Source organism: Leishmania martiniquensis, chromosome 31 (genome assembly GCF_017916325.1).
Source record: "Leishmania martiniquensis isolate LSCM1 chromosome 31, whole genome shotgun sequence".
Classification (NCBI taxonomy): domain Eukaryota; phylum Euglenozoa; class Kinetoplastea; order Trypanosomatida; family Trypanosomatidae; genus Leishmania; species Leishmania martiniquensis.
Genome location: NC_090166.1, coordinates 409,004 through 431,218, shown reverse-complemented (window position 1 = coordinate 431,218; position 22,215 = coordinate 409,004). Strand labels below are relative to the sequence as shown.

General features: G+C 61.2%; 6 protein-coding genes across 6 annotated transcripts; all 6 read left to right on the top strand.

Annotated features, from left to right (window-relative positions):
• Window positions 1-445: 445 nt before the first annotated feature.
• LSCM1_01407 (uncharacterized protein) lies at window positions 446-1,093 on the top strand (the record flags this gene model as incomplete). The annotated part of the gene is made up of 1 exon (XM_067319023.1): window positions 446-1,093. One exon carries the CDS (start codon window positions 446-448, stop codon window positions 1,091-1,093), a length of 648 nt encoding a protein of 215 aa, XP_067176302.1.
• A 765-nt stretch (window positions 1,094-1,858) lies between these two features.
• Window positions 1,859-3,016, top strand: LSCM1_01406 (uncharacterized protein; the record flags this gene model as incomplete). Its single annotated transcript, XM_067319022.1, has 1 exon — window positions 1,859-3,016. One exon carries the CDS (start codon window positions 1,859-1,861, stop codon window positions 3,014-3,016), a length of 1,158 nt encoding a protein of 385 aa, XP_067176301.1.
• A 5,399-nt stretch (window positions 3,017-8,415) lies between these two features.
• Window positions 8,416-10,281, top strand: LSCM1_01405 (uncharacterized protein; the record flags this gene model as incomplete). The annotated part of the gene is made up of 1 exon (XM_067319021.1): window positions 8,416-10,281. One exon carries the CDS (start codon window positions 8,416-8,418, stop codon window positions 10,279-10,281), a length of 1,866 nt encoding a protein of 621 aa, XP_067176300.1.
• A 2,307-nt stretch (window positions 10,282-12,588) lies between these two features.
• On the top strand, window positions 12,589-15,519 carry LSCM1_01404 (uncharacterized protein; the record flags this gene model as incomplete). Its single annotated transcript, XM_067319020.1, has 1 exon — window positions 12,589-15,519. One exon carries the CDS (start codon window positions 12,589-12,591, stop codon window positions 15,517-15,519), a length of 2,931 nt encoding a protein of 976 aa, XP_067176299.1.
• A 1,099-nt stretch (window positions 15,520-16,618) lies between these two features.
• On the top strand, window positions 16,619-17,410 carry LSCM1_01403 (uncharacterized protein; the record flags this gene model as incomplete). Its single annotated transcript, XM_067319019.1, has 1 exon — window positions 16,619-17,410. The coding sequence occupies one exon, from the start codon at window positions 16,619-16,621 to the stop codon at window positions 17,408-17,410; it is 792 nt and encodes a 263-aa protein (XP_067176298.1).
• Window positions 17,411-18,850: 1,440 nt separating this feature from the next.
• Window positions 18,851-21,070, top strand: LSCM1_01402 (uncharacterized protein; the record flags this gene model as incomplete). Its single annotated transcript, XM_067319018.1, has 1 exon — window positions 18,851-21,070. The coding sequence occupies one exon, from the start codon at window positions 18,851-18,853 to the stop codon at window positions 21,068-21,070; it is 2,220 nt and encodes a 739-aa protein (XP_067176297.1).
• Window positions 21,071-22,215: the final 1,145 nt, after the last annotated feature.

Below are 22,215 nucleotides of genomic sequence, written 5' to 3'. Positions count from 1 at the left end.
AGAGAAGAGTCCTCATCAGCACTGCCATGCGGCTGCGTGTTTTCGACCGTCAAGCAAGGCGCTTGCTGCATGTGCTTCTGGCGCCCCTCAGCGCGCGTGCTCTCTCCCGCCCTCTACCTGTTCCTCATTTCCACCCCTCCTCGGCTGACGTTTTGACCTCTTTTTGTTTCTCTTACCTCACATTGTGCTCGCGCGTCGGAACTTCATGCACGTGCATGAGCCCCATAGCGTCATCGACAGCGCTCCCGACGTACTTTGCCATTTCAGCTGACACCCCTTGCGCTCGCCCTCTGCCGATTCCGGCCGACTCTTTCTGTCGACGGACTGCGTTGGTCAGCGTGCTTGACTTCGTCTTGGGTGGCTTCCGCGAGTCCGGTACCCTTTATCATCGATCAGTTCTGAGTTTCCCCTTTTTACCGTTGGTGCTGCCCTGGCCGTTTAGCAGATGGTGCCTCTCTCCTCAGCGGCTGCGCGGCTGCGCGGGGGTGGCGCGTCTTCCTTTTCAGCGGCGATGGTCCTCTTCCTGTGCCTCGCGCCGACGCTATCAGCGGCCATGACGACGGAGGTCGGCGCTGGCGAGAATTTTGTGGTCACAGAAGACATCGCCCCCGGAGAGCTGCTCGACTTCCAGTTCGCCCTGCACCCCGATTTTCTCTTCCCCATTTCGATCCGGGATGAGAGCGCAAATACGGAGCTGATGCACTGGAATGACTTTGCGTACGGCGTCTACACCGTCCCAGCGTCTGACAAGCCCCGCACCATCACTATCAGCTTCGACAACTCGAACACGCTGTTTACATCCAAGAACGTGAACTTTGACATCCGCACCTCGATGGATGTGAACTACGCCGTGGATGCATCGAAGATCGACCCCATCGAGCAGAAGATACGGACGCTGTCGAGCTCGATGCAGCGGCTAAAGAATTTGCAGGTGTCCATACGAAACCAGCAGAAGGACCACCGCACCACCGTCGAGCGGGCGAACGAGCGCGTGCTCTTGTGGTCGCTTTTTCAGGTGATGGCTTTCGTGATGATGCTCAGCTTTCAGCTGTGGATGCTGAAGCGCCTTCTCGAGAAAAAGACGTACGTTTAAGAAGGGGGCAGGCGAAGCGGTGTAGGACGGGGCGCGACGGCGCGACGGGGAGTGCGTATCCTACTCCGGCGCAACGTCGCGTCTGCGTAGTGAGCGGATGGGGGTGGGTACAATCGGTATTCATTCAGCGCAGTGGGCTTTCTTTACAGCGCGAACACCCTCGTAAAAACAACAACAACAAAAGGGTGCGCTACAGAACGGTAGTGAAATCTTTCTGGGTGCAGCCGGCGTGCCTTTTGTGCCGCCGCCCCCCTCCCCCTCCTCTCTTTCTCTCTACGGTCGTCAATGGCTATGTCGGAGTTGCCTCCGCCGGTGGATTGGTCTTTGCTGTATTGCTACTCAGAGAAGCAACCCAGGCTGGCACCGCAGAGGATGATGAAGGGCTTATCGAATGATCCCTGCCGTGGATGACCACACAGCATTTTGGCGCTCTCTATGAGGCTACGCTGACAGCAGGATGCCGCCACATCTCAGGAAGGACCTCCTGCCTTTTTAAAGTGTGCAAAGGCAGACGCGCGTTTTGCTCGCTCCCTCGTAGACTGTGGTCGACACGTCCTTCACTCTTCCCCCCTTTTCGCGCGGTCTCCTCACACCCCTTCTTCTTTCCGTGATGGCCCTCCGGTCCCCCGCGCTGACCTTCGCCGTCTTCACACGCACTCGTCATCTTGACGTGTGAGTCTGCCAGAAAAAGAAGAAGAGATAAAAAAACAAAGAGCGAAGTGGGCTGCAGTTTCTCTGGCGCGACCCCATCGTCTGCACGGCACCATGTTCGTGTTTCAAAGTGCGGCGCCGTCCTCGCCGACTGCGCGCGCGCCGGCGTGCGCCTCCTTCATCGACGTGGAGCCATACAGGGGCCTTCTAATGAAGTGGGGCTTACGGAGGCCTGGGGAGAGTGAGGAGTGGCACATGCACACGTACCGGTACAGCTGCGCCAGCGAGGCGCCTTGTTACATGGAAGAAACCTCATCTCCACCGCCGACGGCCTCACCGTTCCCGTCGCGACCTACAAACACATCTGTTGCCACAGTCTCTGCATTCGCGCTTCGTTTTCATCACGGTGTTGCTGCAGACTTCCTTCGCAGCTTCTTCGCGTCCCCGTGCGTGCGCTCTGAGCTGATGACCGACGACGACTATCGTGCGCAACACAGTGCGGATGATGGCAAGCTCCAGTTTCGTCCTCTGACTTGCCACTGGACGACGCTCGAGCAGTTGCGTCATAGCCTCGTAGACGCGAAGGTGGTGCGCCAGGTCATGCGCGATGTGCATGGCGCACCTCCGCAGAGCTCCAGTCAGCCTGCATACCTCTTGCCCACAGTGAAGCGTGCGGAGGAACTGCTTCCCCATGGAGAGGTTATCAGCGATGAGCTGCGAGCGCTCTTTCTTCGAGCTCACAGCCACCCTTGTGTACCAGGGAGCGGAGAGGGCAGTGATCGCTGTGGCGACAGCGATCAAGACGGTACTGACGATGATGGTGATGACGACATGTGGAACTCGATGGGCGGCTCGAAGCTTTCCCTACGCCAATTGCGTGCGGTGTTCGGCAAGGAGTCGCGCGATGAGTTCCTGTATCACATTGTTTGGCGACTGATCGCTGGTAGCGGACCGCTGAATCAATTCGAAGACGACGCAGCCGTGTACCTGGATGCGGCGCGAGAGCTGTACCGCAACCTCGTACAGTCGCTTCACGTTTCTGAAGCGATGGAGCCGGATGTCAACGACGATCGGGCGTCGCTGGAGCTGCCTGACGGCTCTTCTGCTCGGTACAAAGCTGTCGTGGATACATCTGTTTACGAAGTTTTCAACGTGCCGGGGATGACGCTGTTCCCTAGAAGCGACGGAGTGTACCCAAGCAACTTGAACTACTGCTACGTAGCCGTCAATCCTTCCGAGCAAACGGCAACTGTGTGGTATCATCGCTGCTGAGGCTGGCGGGGCCCGCTCCTCTGTGGCCTCAGTGAGTGGCACTCTTCACAGGCTTCGACCACAAACATGTCATCCCACCATCGTGCGTCATACTTGACTGACATGTAGATGGCCGTCACTCCGAGTCCGCTGTATCCGCTCCCCACATATCGGACACAGCTATCCCCATAGCTGCTTCGGCCGGGGCAGAGAGGAGAGCGAGTGCACATCGACCACCCTATCTGCCCCCCGCTCTCACCTAAGCGCTTCTACTCTCAGCGGCTCGAATGCCTTCGCCTCCCCGGCACCTCCGTGCGACTGCGACCGGTGGGCGCTATTCAAATGTATTGGCTCATTCTTCGTCGGCACGCACTCCGCGATGGCGGGGAAAGAGCGGAAGGAAAGGCGTGTGCGCGTGTGCGAGTGCCTGTGGCACGCCGCAGTGCGTGGCATCTCAGGGGCGCCGCGCCATCCTCCCCTCCCTCCCCGCGCCTATTCCCGCCCCATGCCCAACTGCTCCTGGCAGAGACACAGGGCCCAGTGCCTTTGGCGCAGAGAGGCCGGGGCGACGTATCGCGCGGCGCGTGGCGGTGCGACCCGTGGCAATGAAGGCGCTTGCGCCACCGATGTGGCTCGCTGCGTGCCAACGCCACCCGAACGCATCTTGCACGGCCCTCGCCGCCTCGCTTGTGTGTGGCGAGCGTGAGCTGCTCCGAACGGGGGCGGCTGGCCGGCGACCGGCGACGCGGAGGTGGGGTGGCTGGAGCCTGAGGCATTGGCCGAGCATCGACGGCGGAGTCGGTGCCCTAGAGGTGAGGCGTGCGTGTAGTGCTGCTTTGCAGCGACGCCGTTTGCGGGTCTGTTTGGGGAGCCGGGGGGAGGGGGTCGCACAGCGTTCCGCTGACGGAGTGTGGAAGGGGGGAGTGCGCGCGCTGAATGGAAAGGAGCAGCGACGACGAAAACTTTCTCTTCACCTTTGAGAGGGTGCTCACATCTGAGTGGAGGCGAGAAGCGGCGGGCGCTCGCAGCTGACATCTGTGGATGTGGGAACAATTGCCGGCGCTCCCAGGTGTTGCAGGGAAGCGCATGTGCTTGTTTCTTCTTTCACGCTTATTGCCTGCCTGGACTGCTGCGCTTCGCTTTTCCATGCCTCTGAATTTTTTTACACCCCTCCAAACCACTGAGCAGGACGCCAACCATGAAAAGGGGCCCTGCCTAGCGTCGCGACTATCTTTCGGTGACATGACTCGTGCGTGGGCGCCGCGGACCGTCTCGACTGCAGCCGCGTTGCAGTTGAAAAGGGAGTGATAGAGTTGTGGACCGCGCAGTAGTGAAAACATCGGGTAGGCGACCATGGGTGTCGTAACAGCAAGCGTGCCAAAGCCGCCCCCCTCCCCCCCACAAAGGCGGCGACGGCTGCGAGAGCGGCACGGGGACAGCAGCCACTCTGCGCAACAGGAGAAGCCTGTGTTTCTGCTGCTGATGGGGGGGCTTAGGGGCTACAGACTTGTCCCTTCATAGTGTCGCCGGTAGTGGACCCCTGAAGGCGTCCGTGCCAGCCTCGTATGTGGCTGCTGCCTCTATCCTTTTCGCCATGTATGTACAGTGTCGCTGTCGGCGAGTAAGGACCCCATCTCCCCTCCCCGGGATGTACTCCGTGGGGGTGGGTGAGGGGCTTTACCGCAACAGGCGGTTTACCTTGCATGAGACTCTGAGGGCTGCACCCCTGCCGACTGAAGTCAGGAGGCGATGTCAGCAGTGGCCGATGACCGAATGGATGACGATGCCGCCATTACTGCATCACTGATATGCCACGGAAGCAACGCGGAAACTCCGCAACAAGGCGACCATCCTTAGCGAGACCGCCATCGCCTTCGACACGGCGCTCCCGTGCGTGCTCCGTTGGATGGGTTCGTTCGCGTGCTTCTAAGCGGACGGCGAGATGGCGATCGGACTCACTCCAGGTGACGATGCCGCTCGTTCTAGGAGGATATGTACTCCGCGTGTGGCCGAGGGACAGCCTCGAACACCTTCTCGAAGCGTGTTTGTGGCGTGCAAGTTTCTCTTAGCGGCTGTTGGACACAAGCAGGGGGCGTCTATGACGACGCGCAGCTTTGCCTTTGCGGTGGACGCGCTGCATGCGCTTGTCTCTGGAATCGACAAGCGGGCAGCACGTGATAGAAAAGCTTTGGCTGCGCGCGGCGCCTTGACGGCCATGATAAGTATAGTCGTCTCCGAAGTACCCAAGGCGGCTTGTGCCGAGACTTTGCTCGCTTCTGCGCATCAGCTCGCTGGCATCTTGGAGGCTTTGGAGCGGATGGGGCATGTGCCGGCGGGCTCACTGCCTTCTGTCTCCGCGTGTGTGTGTGTGGGTTTGGGATGGGGACGGCAAGGCATATGGCCTCTGTAGCCCTTCCGCGGCACCACCTGCGTAAGTGAGAGACGTGTGACGCCATCCGAACGAATGCGGTGGAGCCGCCGATTGGGGCACCCCTTGCGCAGGAAGGCCGTTTTTTTTGAATGCGATGCTGCCATCTGGCGGCACACGCGCCTCGTGCTCTCTCTTACTCGGTTGTGGCTTGCCCGACCTCCTGTCCGAGGCTCTGTGCGTTGAACCCATACTCGATGGGCGTGCCATCCAATCGCGTGCGCAGAGGGCAGATCGCGGCCAATAAGATCAGCAGCGGGAGCGGAGAGGGAAGGCTGCACTGATGAGCACTGAGCTTCGAGCAGAGATGCGCCACGCACACTGACGGCCAAAAGGAAGCCACACGTCTCACCGTGCATCCGGGGCGTGCTGGCGCTGCACACGAGCCAGTCACCGGTAATCTCGGAATGAGGGACGAGTAGCCCGGAAACCCGGCGGCGCCATGTATAGATGCCGCTTGCGGACGTAAAGTATCGTCCGCGCTGCTGCCGTATGCACGACCGCGCTCTTTTCGCTCTTCATCTATTCCTTCCCGTCTTGCTTCCTGCCATCTCCGACCACCTCGAGGCCATCTACCGCACTGTGCGCCATTCGCTCTCATCCGACAGTGTTACACCTTCATCGCACCAGGTGCACCGCCCACCGCCACTGCTGCCTTTTAGTTACACACAGGAGGAACGCGGACTCTGCTGAAAAAGGGCTCGACTGAACTTCTGTACAGTGGCGCTGTTGTCCGTCGGCGTGTGAGCTCTCGCCTGCGCGTCGCACTCTGGCGCAAGCGCTGCCGTCTACTGACCCCTTAGCGACTCCTCATCCCTCCTCGTTGAGAGGTATCGACCAAATACGCGGGGCAGCTTTTTCTCCTGTTCTGTGGCTTTATTCGCTCTCTTGTTTGGTGCTTGAGCCTGCCCCCTCCGCGCGTAGACACAACCACAGGCATCGGTCGCTGCCTCTCTCTCCCTTTTCTCGGGCTCTCTTCCGCTGCCTCTTTTTGGTTGCAGGAGGGAAGAACGCCTGGGCAGTGTGCGCGTTGAGATTCAAACGCGCAGCTCGATCGGGTTGGCTGCCGCCCCTTTCCGTCCGCATGGTTGGTACCACTGAACCCCAGCCTCGCCCCCATTCTCCCTCAAGGGGACAGCCCCCCACCCTCTACACCCCTCCAGCACCACCACCACGCACACACACACACACACACCTTACACCGCTGCCATTATCTCCCCACCGCCCCCTCCCCCTCCTGCAGACCCAAGCCTCGCGTGCTTTGCTGCTCAGGCCCCCTCCTCTCCCTTTTCGTCTCTGTCTGGTGGCCACCCTCGACGTGCAACGCTGAACGTCTGTGAGGAGCGACGGCGCCTCGACAAATCCGGCGCCCTCTGCTTCATCGTTTTCTGCGAACCTTTCACGGCTGGTTGGTGCCCAAACGAACACGGCGAGCGTAGCGGCAGGCGCAGCAGCGCAACACCGAAGAGGGACGTCTGCGTGGCGCTTCTTTTCCTCCATTCCTCTTTCTCTCTGTCTCTCGTTCACGTACGCGCTCACACTCCTTCCAAAGGAGTCGCCCCGCTCGTCTGAGACTCTATGGGCGTGCCGTGTCGCGCCCTCCGCTCTTGGCGCGGCGACGCGAGCGGATGGGGAGTCTGTATGGCGAAGGAGCTGCAACCGCAGAGAAATTCGGCGGAAAAAGGAGGAAGGGGTGTTGACGCAGCGAAAAGCGCCGCATTGCGCGTGCGTCGATCTTCTTCTTTTCCTTCGCTTACGGGACGGAGTCCCACACCCGCCCCGCCTTTTTCATCGACTCGTCCGTTGTGCACTCGCTGCTCAGGTGTGCCTCGCGTGCTGTGCGAGTGCCCCCTCTCACTCTGGAGCACACCAAAAGGTCTCTCATCTGCTTCCGGTCCATCGCCTCCCTCTGTTCCCCCCCTCCCTCCCTCCTCTCACCCTTTGTAAGAGTTCACCTTCCACTGCGCCGCCGCTGTTTTCTCCTTTCCCTTCCTCCTTTTTTTTTCTGAATCGGTGCGTGCGCGTGTGTGTCTCGCTGTTTCCTGCGGCATATCACTGTCCCCCCACTTTGGTGGACACGAGGGTGAGGGTGACAGTTTCGCGACCGCAGAAGCCCCGCGCCTGTGCGATTCTTTCATCCCCTTCTCCGCTCTCCTCCTCCTCCCCCTTTCCTCAGCCACTCTAGTCTTCCCCTTCGCTCTTCCCCGTGGAAGTTGCGTCCAGTTTTCCTTTCTCCATTAGTGTGCGTGTGTGTTCCGCTCCCTCTCTCCCTGTCCTTCCCCATCTGTCGCGTCTCTTCCCCTCCCCCTTTTTGAGCTCTCTTTCGGCTCTTTCACCATCGCCGTCGCCACCCCTCTCACCCGGCCCCCGCAGTGCCGAACCTTTCCACCATCACGTAGAGGCGCTTCCTCACCAACGCACGCCAGTGCTGTGCGTGGTGCTGCGTTCGTGCGCCTTTTTTTGCTGCGGCATATTTTCTTCACCTCGTGCGGTGTTTCTCTTTCGTGCGTCCGTTCTGTGCTGCAAGGAGTGGGGTGGGGTGCTTAGTGTGTCTTTCTCTCTCTCTCTGCCTCTCTTCGCTCTATCCTTATTCACACATATACACATACGCACTTCCAGACAGACGCACGCTCTGTAGTCTGCAGGGGTCGGCGCCGGGCCCTCTGCCCTTTCTCCTTCCTTCGTCTGTGCTCTTTTCTCTTCTTCCCTCGTTCCATAGTGAGTGAGGTGCTGCGGCCGACGCACGTCATATCGCCAGTCACCGCCTCTCATACCGTTTTCTGCTCGTCGTCGACAGTCGCCTTCTGCAAATTTTCCGTGTTAATTTTTTTCCCTTTTTTTGTCCATCCGCTGGTGTGCTCCTCAGCTCTCCTTCAGCCCCCTTCGGCGTTATGCGCTTTTGGGTGTTTCGTTCGGCGGCCTCCTCTCTGTCCTCACCGCCTCTGCCTCGGGTCGTCCTCCTCAACGCCGCGAAGCCTTGACGCGCAGCACGATGGAGTCCTCGTCTTTTCTCGGCGCGTCGATGGCGAGCCTCCGTCCTGCTAGCTCTTTCGCGCCAACGCACGGCAGGCCACGCGAGGTCGAAGCAGAAAAGAAGTACAGTGGCCTGCTCGTCGCTCACGAGTGCGGTACCCCCCTCAGCCCTTTCGAGCGCGCCGGGGCAGTCGCGCGTGAGCAGAGCGTCTGCTTGGACAAGACAGCGAATTCCTTCATGCTCGACAGCCCACAAAACCCCTGCAGCAGCGCTATTAGAGCTTCTCCAACCACCGCTACGTCAATGGACGTGATGCTGCGCCAGCAGCAGTCGATGATGGAGTTAGCAGGCTTCTCGCTGACACCAGAGCGCCGGCAGTCTGGCATGTTCATTGAGGAGAGCGAAGCTCCTGCGCGGGAAGGAAAAAGGGGACAGACTCGTGCCCCTCTTCCTTGCCTCCCGTCTATCCCACACCGCTCGCACCTCAAAGCGCATGCGCGTATGCTCTCACCGGTCGGCTCCTCGACCCCCGAAGGGCGGCGACATGAAAACAAGACGCAACAGTTCTTTCGGCTCGCTCACGAGCGTAAAACACAGCGCATTCGACTGCGGGAGCAGCAGCAGCGGCAGCAGCAGCCAGAGGAAGGGTGCTGCGGTGTGGCAGAGCCACACACGCACGCGCGTGGTGATGCTTTCAACGCTGAGTACGAGACGCCTGACGCGTGTGTTGCGCCGGTGCCGGAGACGGACTCGGTAAGGAGGCGCAATGGCAGCGGTGCGGATGCGATGGCAGCCTTCAACAGCCCTCCAACGCAGCTCCCCGCACACACCTCACGTGGCTCTTTCGTAATCTCTTCGGTGACATCGCTGCATCGAGAGACACCGTTGCCCAAGAGCATGATGGCGGTGAGCCTCCATGGAAAGCAGCAGCCGTCGCCTTTATCGCTGCCGAAGACCGATGAGTGCGACCTCAGCACGCCGCCGCAATGGGAGCCGTTGCCAGCAGTCCCGACGATGCGCGGGTGGGGAGGAGAGGAATTCGGCGGCCCGTACCCCTTCAGGGAGCTATTCAAGGCTGCGCACACCAGCGTGAGGGGTAGCTGGGAGAGCAGCAGCTACTGTGGCGCCGAGTGCATACCGGGAGAGCAGCGCGAATGGATGGGGGTCTGCCCCGCCCGCGACTTCAAATATGCGCGTTCTCCCAATTGGACGAATTTAGATGCGATGGACGGCGATGCGTCGGCGTCGCAGACTCCAGAGCATTACGCATCAGAAGAGGCCACGGAAGGGGAGCAGTCGCTTCTCTTTCTGGACGTCGATGACACCTGTGTATCGGCGCACGTGCTACCCCCTCTGGCAGCTACAGCATCGCTGCAGGTGGTAAGGGATGCCCTCTGTAGCCACCACGCAGAAAGGAAAGCTACTCCCCCTGCGCCGCCGCTTGGTCGACCTTCCGTTTTGGCGACCGCATCCACCAGCCATGTTCCACGGGAGGTGGTCGGCAAAGGGCTCTTCACCTGCAGTCCGTGTCTCACCGCGAGTGCCAGCTTCGCCTCTTCGTCGTGCTCATCATCAGCGCGTTCCTCGGGCTCGGCGACGTCCTCCAGCCGCTCCCTTTCGACTCCAAAGCGTCTTCCTGATGTCACGGCCGCCCGACCCCTCTCAGGCCCGAGGAGAACTAGCCCTCAACGAGTGTGTAGCGGCCACAAGGTGATACGGGACGATGCGAGCAGCGACGGCGAGCCCTCTAATGGGATACAGAGGCACGCAGACCGGTTCGCTACCGCCACTTTAGTGACACTACCGCGCAAGGCGGTCAAGCAGCGCTTCTTTGATCGCTTCTCAGCTTTGAAGGAGATGCTTCGCAGGAAGTCCCTGCCGTAGCCAAAGGGGAAAGCTGATGCGATACGGTATGCAAAGAAGGCGGAGGCGCGCCCTCGAGCGACCTGCGAGACGTCGTCACCGCTCATGTCCAATCGCAACAGCCATGTGACGCGCGCTATGACAGTCTTTGTGGCGTTCAAACGAGCCGAAGTCTCCATTGCCGATTTGGGGAAAAGAAAACATATACAGAAAAGCGTGCCATGTGTGTGTGTGTGCACGCGCGTCTCACCGCGTCGGGGAAAAAAGAGGTCCTGCGTCTGTGCGAGCGCCCCTGGTGAAGGCCGTGTCACGTGCGCTTCTTTTTCGTTCGTCTAACGAACGGCTTTTCCGCACTTCCGCCGCGCCCTGACCTCATGAGAGGGAACACCAGCCGCTTCGCCAAACGCACCCTTAGCGGACATGTCCCTCTCCTCTGTCTCCCTCATACTTTCGCGCTCCCCTTCCCCGTGGACAGACGCTTTTCAGAAGGATATGCTGGTGTGCCAGAGGAGTGCGTTGCTTCCCAACCCCCTGGCCAATCAACGCCGAAGGCATCGGCATCCCTCCCCCCACCCCCTCTTCCCATTTTTTTTATCGTTCCGTTTTCGCCCCTGCCCCCCGTATCTGCGGCCTTTTTAGGCCACACACACTTCTCGAGAGCCTTCACGGAATGCCGGCTGCTCAGCCGAAAGGCGCCGAACGTTTCTGCGGGAGGGCGGTCCAGTTGACATTTTCACTCCATTTGTTGCCGAGTGCGCACTGCACGTGATTTAGTGTTCCTTTATCTCCTCTCGCTTGACACAGTCACCCCCATTCGCGCTCTCTCTCTGTCTGTCTCTGTGTCTGTCTCTCCTTCGCGAGGGGAGCCCTTTCAACTCGGCCGGCTTCGCGTTTCCTTCCGCGTACCCTCTTGGCCTCGACTTCCCCCCCGCCACTTCCGCTTGCACAAAGTGAAGTCAGTGTGAAACACAATAACAGCATAGAAAAAGGGAAGTGTGAGCGCCTCTCAGAGACCGAAAGAAAAAGGCGCGACGCAATTCGTCTTCTCATTTTTTTGTGATGTCTGCTGCCTTCCGCCAGTGGCCAACACGCTCTCTCGCACCTGAAAATCTGAGATGCGCGCAGACAGAGGCTTTCCGCAGTGCTCGGTGCCTCGGCCAACGCTCCCCTCCGCCTCTTCTCCTCGCCCCCCCTCCGACGTATGTTTCACCTTCCGCTCTGTCGACTTTTCTGGCTCGATCCTGCGCTTCCCCATGCGTTGAATAGCGGCGTGCGTGTCTATGTGTGCCTGTATAAGCGTGCGTCGGGGGAGGGGAGGAGGAGGAGGGGGGAGTAAGCCTGCTTGCGCTCACTGGCGTTGTCCCTCGTCTTAAACCCCTCCCCTCTGCGGATATCGTCGCGCGGTGTGTGACCGTCTCTGGTGGTGACTCACGTTTCGCTCCATGGAAGCAGGGCCTGCTCGATATGCGAAAGGCAAACCGAGCGGGCGAAAAAAAAAGAAGGTGCTGCGGCAGCGTGTACGGGTACGGCCGCATGGACGAAGGATGGGCCTCGCCCTCGGCGTACTTCTATGGGCAATGGGAGTCGCTTGGCAGATCAGCGGCGCTGCCTTTTGCGCCGCCTTTCGCCACCAAAAACACCAACAAAAAACTCTTTCATGCAGCGGTGGCGGTTCATTGTGCCGGCGAGATGGCCAACGTCGCTCGCATCGAGGTCTAGCCCCGGTGCGATTCGCTGCCCGCTGCGGGGGAGGGGGGAGGCAATCCCTCCATGAGAGGCAGGACCGTCAACGGCGGCGCATGAACTGCATGACTTTCGCCCGTGTCTGTTCACGCACCCCCACAGCGGGGAGGTAAGTGGCGAGGACGACTGCCTCGTCACCGCACACTCAGATGCGTTGCGTCTCCGTGTGACACGGCTGGCGCACACCTCTCTTCGCTCCCCGTTGCACCTTCCCTGTGCCTTTTTTCCCGCTGTTAGAGCAACACGCACCGTCTTCACGGGATACCGCAGGCCGGTCGCCCCGACATTCTTTTTTTTTCTCTCCTACTGAACATTTCTCCCGCACGCCTCGGGCCACTACCCCGAATCGGCTTCCTCTTGAGTCACCCGCCGATAGCACCGGGCGCACACACAGTCGCCTCCCTCATTCCTTCCGCCTCCCCCCATATACACACACACACACAACGCCCTTCCCTTCCCACTTACCACGACTACCAGCACAAAGCCACTCGCCAACGCAGGGCACCTATTCCGCTTGCATCCCCCTCTCCCCCTTCACTGATCTTCTCGCAGACGAGGAGGAGGGGGCCAGGAGACACAGACATCATGTCCCGAAGTCAGCTGTCGATCGACTTGGAGGACTTTTTGGGGTACCAGGCGCCAGTCCCCACCGACGCCTTTGTGGTTGGTATCCGTCCGCGCGCACCACTCCCGCGGCGACCTAACCGTGCAGGTGAAGGCACTAGCGGCGACACTTACGGCCTTTCGTCGTGGCCCAACTCCTCTGCTGCGCCGATCGGTGTGTGCAGTCGTCGACGTCCGCGAGAGTTCCTGCATGAAACGCAAGCCGACCTCGAGGAGCAGCGTCGAGCCTTGATTGGCCGATCTAGTCGCCGATATGTAGTCGACAGTCGCATCACGGTGCCAGAAGAGGGGGACAAAGCGACTTCGGAGACCGCCAACCTGTGCACTAATGACGGCGACGCCGATCTACAGAGTCGTGGCGGACCGCGCCGTCGGCTGGAGTCGGACCGCGTTCAGCTCAGTCGCGAGTTCAGCGAGACACAGGGCATGGAGCGGCGACAGCAGCAGCTCATTGCCATGCTGACAAGTCGCCTCGACGACATGGATGCCCGCTTTCAGGCACAGGTGACTGAGCTGTCGGCAAAGCTGGAGGAGGTGAACGTCAATGTGGGCGAGAAGTACGAGTCGATCTACAGCAAAATGTCGGAGGCGATGAAGGGGCGCGCGGCGGAGGTCGCACGACTGGAGCAGGAGCTGAGGGCGTTGAAGATGTCAAATGCAGAGGAGTTCAAATCGTGCCGCGAGAGCATCGTCGCATGCCGGGCAGACGTGGCGAAGCTGGAGGGCCGACTGGAATGTGTACTGTCCCGCTCATCACCGGCGTCGGTGGGTGCCGTCCCGTCGCCTTCATCGGCATCCGCCTCTCCAGCGCCACCGGCACAACCCGCTTCGCCGCCGTACAAGTCGGGTGACAGCGCTTTTGGCGGCTTCAAGTCCACCCTTTCCTCGTCGGCCCCGCCGCTTCCTGCTAACGCTCCGTCTTCGTCTTTCCCATCTCCTTCGGGGCCAGCCACCGGCACAGCCTTTGGCGCGGGCCCCTCGACAACGATGTTGGGCGGGTTCGGCGCCAGCTCATTTGGTTCAAAGCCGGCTGAGAGGGCAGAGGTCCTTATCACCTCAACGGGAGCACCCGCCTCAATTGCGGACACCTCCCATGCGTCGGATGCACCATCATCGACGAAGGCGCCGACCTGTGACAATCCTTTTACGGCCCGGACAGTCAGCACAGGTAGCTCGGCCAATCCGTTTGTGGCTGCCGGCCCCGCGAGCACCAACGCCGATGCCGCCACTCATTCACAGGCCGGTGCACCTGACAAACCAGCAACCGCCGCCAGTACGAGCGCGTTTGGCAGCGCGAGTACCAGTGCCCCTGCCACTATAGGTGCAGCGCCGATTACCGAAGAGGGCAAGCAGCCTGTGCCCGGCAGTGGCGTCCCAGGCGTGTCGCAGGGTGGTGCTGCGCCGGCGCCACCTGGCACCGCGCCTACCGGCTTCTCCTTCCCGGCAAAATCGGCGACACCACCGGTGCAAGGCGGCAGCACTGTGACAAGCAGCTTCGCAGCTGTCGCCGCGTCGTCTGCCGCCCCGAGCACATCGCCTTTCTCCTTCGGCACCAGCAGTGCGACAGCGCCCTCTGTGGCAGCGGGCGGAAACCCCTTCTTGTCGGCTGCTGGCGATTCGTCGAACTCGACGCCGGGACCATTTGGCGATGCTGCGAAGGCACCTCAGCCGGCGCCGCCACCAGCCGAAGGAAGAGCCTTTGCCGCACCGACACCGACGGCCGCCGCTGTCTCACCTTTCGGCACGGGTAGCTTTGGTGCGTCGGCACCAGGGGGCACTGGAGAGGCCAGCGGCGGCAGCAGCGGTGGCGCTTTCGCCGGCGCAGCTCTCCCTGCCCCCACCACGCCCTCCACAGGAACACAGGCAGCCCCTGTCGCGCCCTTTTCCTTCGGCGCAGCCCAGGCGCAGGGGTCGAATGCACCTTCCACTGCAGTCTCTGGCGGTGCGGGTGGGTCTCCAGCGGCATCAACTGCGCTGAAATCTGGCCCTTCAAGCAGCGCAGCGGTACCTGCCTTCGGGTCGAGCGCTGTCGGCGGCGGAGTCAACAGTGGCAGCACTCCGTTTGGCGGCGGCAGCGCCGGGAACGGCTGCGTTGCTGGCACGGGCGCCTTTGGTGGCAGCTCCTTCTCCTCCACTGGGGCCTTCACATCCTCGGCCGTCACTTCGGGGCCCAACACGATAAATAACCCATTCAGCAGTGGCGGCGGCACACCGAATCCTCTGGCCTCTGCTGCCACAGCCTTTGGTAGTCCCTCAAACGGCGCGCCAACCAGCAGTTTCAGCTTTAGTGGTCCACCAAGCACTGCCGCAGTGGGTTGTGCGGGCGCGCAGGGCGCGAACATGGTTCCACCGAAGCAGCCCGGCAGCGCCTTCAGTGGAGGAAGTTTCAACCCCAATATGAACGCCAATGCCTTTGGCTCGTCTGCAAGTCCGAACGCTGGGGCCACCAATGCGTTCTCTGTGGTGGGCAGCACCACGGGCACTGGCGGCTCCAGCTCTATGTTTGGCGGCAGCAACGGGAATATGGGCAGCACTGCGACGAATGGCGGCGTGGTGCCTGCGGCGTTCGGCGCTAACGCAAACAGCAACAGCAATGCCGGCAACTCCGTCGTCAGCTCCGGCGGCGGTGGCCCTGCTGCTGGCGGTGGTGGGCCATTTGGGGCAGTGCCTACAGGAGGCCCGACGCCTGTGTTTGGCAGCAGCCCAGCAGGCGGAAGCGTCCCTTCCCGCAGCGCCTTTGGAGCTGCACCGCCGGCGTTCTCGCAACCGCTTGGGGTCTCTCCGGCGTTTGGTGGCGGTGCTGCTGCGATGGGGGTGTCGGGCGGACCCTCGCAGGGAACGAGCATTCTAGGCTCGAGTAGCTCTCGCAAGAAGGCTGCCAGGCGGTACTGAGGTGTAGGCATGTCCTTGTTGCAAGGGGGAGGGCCGTGATGTGGCGCTCCCATCTGCAGCGAGGGGTGGCGCTGCACGAAGAGACGCGCGTGCTCGCCTGACACAACTGCCTATGATTTTTTTTTAAATGCCACGCCGATTGAGGGCTTGTGTTCGGTGGTGTGCACCTCTCTCCGCCGCATGTCTTGTTGAAATAAAAAAAAGTTATACGTATCGCCTGGATTGTGTCGCACAGAGAGAATTCCATGGGCGGCCTACAGAGGCGTTGGCCTGCGTGGGGTTGGCGATTGGCTGCGGAGAAACGGTGGCGCCCCATCGGTTCATGTCTTGGGCCTTCCGGCCCAACGGGATTGGGTGAACGGGGGGTGGGGTGGTGGTGGTGGTGGGGGAGAGGAAAGCGTTGGCAGAAGCGCCTTCTTTCCGAAGAGACTGCAGAGAAGTGCATTGGCTGATTTATGTTTGATGTGGTCGCTGGGGTTTTCCTGTGGCTGTCTTCTTCAAGGGTGCCCTCTATTTAAGCGTGCGCATGTCTGTCGTGTTGCGCGCACCTCCGCGTACACGTAGGGGGCAGCGATGGTAGAGCACCGGCGGGGAGCAAGGCAGTATGGCGTGGCTCATCGCTATCGTATTCACGGCAGAGGTCGCCTACTCATTCGCTGCCGTCCTTCAGACTATCACTGCCCCTCAGCGCCAATTATTTTGGGTTTCGCGTACGGTGGGGGTAGAAAAATCGGTGTACTGCCTTGGATGCCCTCGCGGTCGATGCAGCACGTAGAGGGAAGTTGTCATCCGCGCCCCACTGCCGTTGCTCCTGCTCACATTCCACTCTTTCTTCCTCTTTCTCGCCGTGGGGCGCCACCACACGCCAATCCCCTTCTCAGCGCTCTCTTGACCACGGAAGAGGGGAGGCCCACACACATCCACTGCCGAGTGCCTCCGTGCTCCATCCACTCGCCTCCGTCGACGATCGCCCAGCGAAATCTCTTTGCCTGCAAGACAAGCGTGCAACCTCGAGCAGAGGGCCAGGAGCGGACGGGAACAGCACTCTACTGATATCGGCGAGTACGAGCCCACATATAAAGGCGCACCAACGTTGACCATGCCCGCCCACTTCCCTCCCAACATTCAGTTTCTCGAGGAGGTGACCTCCACGATGGATGTGGCCCGCGCCATGAGAGCGACGGCTGGTGGGAAGCCGTTCGCTGTCGTCGCGGCCGTGCAGACGGCCGGCCGCGGCACAGGTGGCCGCACATGGACGTCGCCGAAGGGAAGCCTCTACATGACTCTTGGTGTGCCTCATCAGGGGCAACCGCCGTGCATCAAGGAGGAGCTGGTGCCTGTCTTGTCGCTCGTCTGCGGTCTCGCGTGCCGCCGGGCTGTTCTAGAAGTGCTTCACCTGGACGAGGCATCGGCAAAGGGCTCGCTCGCTGCGGAGGCGGCCAAGGCTGTGCTGACCAAGTGGCCGAACGACATCGTCTACAAGCAGAAGAAAATCGGCGGCACCCTGATCGAGAGTGAGGAGGACTTCTTCATGATTGGTGTCGGCATGAATATCGCCGTGGCGCCGGAGACGACGGACGGCGGTCGTGAGGCGTCGATGATCAACTCTATCGCAGAGGCTTTCGGCGTGAAGCGGTGCACGCCGCAGGAGCTGGCTAACGCGGTCTGGTACCACTTCTTCGAAATGTGTACGTCACCGGAGTCTACGCGCGCGTCGGTGATTGACAGCTTCGAGAAAGTCATGGATATGTCGATGAAGCTGCACAAGCGGCTGCCGGGCGGCCGGGACCCAGAAGAGTTGACAGCTGTTTCGCTGAACAGCTGGGGCCATTTGAAGGTGCGCCACGGCGACGGCACCATAGAGGAGTTGTCGGCGGAATATCTCTTCTGAGTAGGCTCTGCTCGTGCACGGAAAGCTAGGGTGGCTTATCGGTGGTGCGGCTCACTCGCATGACGGCGTACATGTCGACGTCTCGGGCCTTCAGCGATTCGCCCACTCGGGCACGCTTCCGCTCACAGAGGCTAATGTTTGCCTTATTGCGTTCTTTGACTAAAACAGAAGACTCTCTGAGCCTCAGCTTCCTGTACGGGGTGCCGAGAGCCGACGCTGTGCGGCATCCCATGCGACGGACGCACGCATAAATGTGCGACCCCCGCCCCCGCTACAGATCCTATGGCCTGCCGCTCTTGACTGTTTTTTTTACGCAATGTTTAGCTTTGATAACGAATAAATGAAACGCCTTCGCTGCCTGAGGCGGTATCCGCCCCCTCCCACACACACGGCCGCGCTCCCAAAGCACGTCTTCTTGGACGCTGCCCTCGCCATTGCGCCGCGCACCTCCCGCAGTAGCGGCCCAGGGAGTGGGCGCCCTCAAGGCGCGCCTCGGGGAGCAGGCGGTGCCCTGGTGTCGCTGTCGAGCGTTCAGCTTTACGGGGGCGAGGAGGGATCAGGAGAAGCAACAAGGCAGGCAGGTGGCCCGCGTATATTTTTGCTTCCCTTTTTTTTTTCAGCTCCGTTTTCACTTATGGGGGGCTGACACCGAAGCTGCCCCCTCTCTCGAGCGTTGCCCCCCCTTCCCCCCCCCCAGTGAGTGCGGCACCGCATTCCATGGCCGTTTCTGCTTCTCCCGCGTTCGTGCGCATGTCTGCACCCATCTCCAGGCGTGGGTTGTCCGCGGTATGGGGAAGAGGAGGCGCAGTGAAGTCGCAGAGCGTTGTAACTCCAGCTGCACGGCTCACTGCTGGTGCTTCACGGATGGGGTTGGGAGCGGCTGCTGTGCCACCTCTGTCAGCCTCACACTCAGTGGGGTAGGGCGCAACATTTCTTTTTTGATTCATTCAGCGCGCGCACTCCCCCCTTCCACACTCCGTCAGCGGAACGCTGTGCGACCCCCTCCCCCCGGCTCCCCAAACAGACCCGCAAACGGCGTCGCTGCAAAGCAGCACTACACGCACGCCTCACCTCTAGGGCATCGACTCCGCCGTCGATGCTCGGCCAATGCCTCAGGCTCCAGCCACCCCACCTCCGCATCGCCGGTCGCCGGCCAGCCGCCCCCGCTGTGCCGGTCGTCACGGTGCGCAGCCCTCCCCGCCCCCGTTCGGAGCAGCTCACGCTCCCCTCGTTTAGCATCTGGCCCCAGGGCTGCTCGTGAAGTTAGGGCTGAAAAAGCTTTGTGGCCAACGGAAACTGGTGGGCAGAGGGGGCCCATCGCCAAGAGTGTTACATCGTCCGAACTGAAACATCGCTACCATGTTGGACTGCTCTCATCCTTTTCTACGCACTGCTGAATGGTTGTACCGGCCTTCGGTGACTGGGCCTTTTCTTCAAGTCATGCGATGCTTCTATCGGTGGACACTTCTGAGGGCTGGGCCACTGTCGCTCTCACTGCGGGGTGCCGCGGACGAAAATCGGCCAGGTGTTACACCTCGAAGAGATGACTGGAATGCTGTGGGCGAAGAGCTTTCTGGCGGTGCATCTGTGACGTCTCGTCAGCCGACAAGCGCCAACTCCTCTTCTGCATCGGATCTCGGGGATGACGTGACGGATGGCTTGCGTGAGCGCCGCGTGCCGCGACTCGATGATCCGTATGTGGCGAAGTGGAGGTGTGCCGGGCCTCAGTCGTTTGAGGGACAGCAGCGCGCTCCGCGGCAGCGACAACGCCAACGCTCCTTGCATACCAAGTTGGCCACTAACGATCGAGTGAGGGAGGGGATGGCTGCGGGTGAGCGACAGCCGGCAGCCTCGGAGAGGCCGCCCCTCGTGCACCCTGGGGCAATCCTCCCGCCGCTGACACAGGGCGCGCACGCAGAAAGGCGCGCCGGCAAGTTTTCTTTCCTCAGCGATCCAAAACAGCGGGCCGGCCTCGACGTGTACGGCCACGAGGTGCCAGGCAACACGCCGAAGCCGATGTTGCCGATGTGGGCCTCGAGCCTTACCTCGCCGGCTCTGGGCAAGGTACGCCTGGTGGAGGAGTCGTGGATCTCGCGCGACGCACGGGGGGTGCTCGGCGAAGAACTCAGCGCGCCGTTTGTGCGTTGGCTGTGCGAGCGTGTTCTGCCCCCTGACGCGGCTCTGAGAGAACAGCTCGAGGCAAATGTGCTGCTGGACCTGCGCCTCGCTACGGCACGTGGGGTGTACGCCAGAAGGGCCTTCAAGAAGGGTGATGTGGTGCTGACGATTCCACTCCTGCGCGGTACTCCGAACACCCCTCTGAGCAGCACTCCATGGCTCACCTTGAACAGTGAGACGCTGGCGACGAACTCCGTGGCTGCTCAGCAGCGAGTGGGACGACCGTCGTACGAGACGGTCAAGAGAATCATCTCTGTGCGTCGATCCTCCTTCGACCCGATTCCGCACCCCGTCTTCGTCGATCAGGTCTGCGCAGCACTGCTGCTCGCGTGTGAGAGGGCCGACGGCGAGCATAGTCCGCTCTACCCGTATCTGCGGCTGCTAGACGCTGCCGAGCTCTTCGATGACGACGCCATCAAGGCGCTGCATCTTGGCGTGTTGGAGCCGATGACCCACATGGAGTACGGTGACCACGTCCTGCGGTTCCGGCACCACTTGCGACAGCTGCACGCGGCCTGGTGGGCGGCGTATGACTTGGCGGCAGGGCAGAGACCAGACGCGGAGATCGCAAAAGCCGAGACAGATGGTGTGGCCGGTGCGACTGTGCCTGATGTATCCGTACCCGTTGCCCGCATTGACGTGGAAGACACCGCCGTGCCTCTTAGCGTTGATGCAAAGAGCAGAAGTGGCCGGCAGGCCGGCGAGGGGGCTGTGGCGTCCGCCGCTTCTACCGCACCCGACGTTGACGCCTCCGCAACTCGGACGGTGTGGAAGCCGCCTCCATCGCTGGAGGATATGGAGTGGGCGCTTCGCATCGTCTTGTCACGCCAAAAAGTGCTTCCGCATCTGCGTGTTAACCGAGCAGCCTTCGAGCGCGCGCAAACGGAGAACGTCGAGGGTGAGGAGCTGGACGCGTTTGGAAGAGCAGTGATGAGAGGCAAATACGCCTTCTACCAGTATGGGCTGCGCGCCATTGACGAGGAGCGGCTACACATGAAGGAAGCGGACCCCACAGGAATACCCACCATCGTGCCGCTGCTGGACATGGTGAACCATCCTCCCGGCGGTGTGCCGAATGTGTCGTACACCGTGGAGAAGGTCGGAGGAGGAGGCGATGAAAGCACGCTAGGAGCGAAAGCAGTCCCGTCTTCGGGCGGCGCGGCCAGCGACCCCTCCGTAGGTGGGTCTCCATCCTTTCAAGTGGTGGTGCGCGCCGTAGACGACATCGAGGAGGATGAGGAGCTCACCCTCTCATACGTCAAGTGCTACAGTGTTGCGTATACGCTTTACCGCTACGGCTTCCTGCCGCTATCGCGACGTGAGGATGACATGGCGGCGCTTCTCCAAGCGAACGGCTTGGACGGCAATATGCGGCCAGCGCGTGACAGTGCCTCCTCTCCTTCATCTGCGAGGCAGGGCAGCGTAATGTCAGCTGTGAGGCGATGGTGGTCTTCTGTGCTTGCCAATCGACACTTGCTCTGATGTGATTTTTTTTTTCTCAGGGGGACCCTTAGCGACTCTGCTGGAGAGGCAATACACTACACAGGGCTTCGTTCTCTTCTCACGGGCAGTGGCGACTGTTCTTCACCTCCCTTTCCCCGAGGAGGCGCTGCTTCACTAGGTGGGGTGGCACTCATCGTGGAAAACGATGAACAAGGGGGCGGAGTTAGTCGAGGAGCGGCGATAGGGTGGCACTGTATCGCTTTCTGCAGCAAACCTTCAAGTGCGGTGTGCGCCTCCCTCTCTCTCTCACTGCTTCTCTTCTTGGAGCGTGCGGCTCGTCGGGCACGGCCTCCTCTTCATGTGCATGTGCGCGCAGGGGGAGCCTTTCTGTACTTCTCTATGGGCCGCTCTCAGCACCCTCCCCTTTGGGTCTCGCTTGCGCGCTCTGCTTCCGCCACCGACTAACGCATTGCCCGTGTCTTCGAGCTATTCCACTCACGCCTTTCGCCCTCAGCACTCTCTTTCACCATCTTCGTGATTCCTGGAGGACTCTTTTTGCTGGTTGCCGACATGCACCCCTCATGATGTGGCACGCCGCAGTGCGTGGCATCTCAGGGGCGCCGCGCCATCCTCCCCTCCCTCCCCGCGCCTATTCCCGCCCCATGCCCAACTGCTCCTGGCAGAGACACAGGGCCCAGTGCCTTTGGCGCAGAGAGGCCGGGGCGACGTATCGCGCGGCGCGTGGCGGTGCGACCCGCGGCAATGAAGGCGCTTGCGCCACCGATGTGGCTCGCTGCGTGCCAACGCCACCCGAACGCATCTTGCACGGCCCTCGCCGCCTCGCTTGTGTGTGGCGAGCGTGAGCTGCTCCGAACGGGGGCGGCTGGCCGGCAACCGGCGACGCGGAGGTGGGGTGGCTGGAGCCTGAGGCATTGGCCGAGCATCGACGGCGGAGTCGGTGCCCTAGAGGTGAGGCGTGCGTGTAGTGCTGCTTTGCAGCGACGCCGTTTGCGGGTCTGTTTGGGGAGCCGGGGGGAGGGGGTCGCACAGCGTTCCGCTGACGGAGTGTGGAAGGGGGGGGAGTGCGCGCGCTGAATGGATCAAAAAAAGAAATGTTGCCCCCGAAAGGTGCCTCTTGTTTTGTCGAAGCGGTGTGCGTGTGTGCCTCCGCTTCTCGCTTCGTG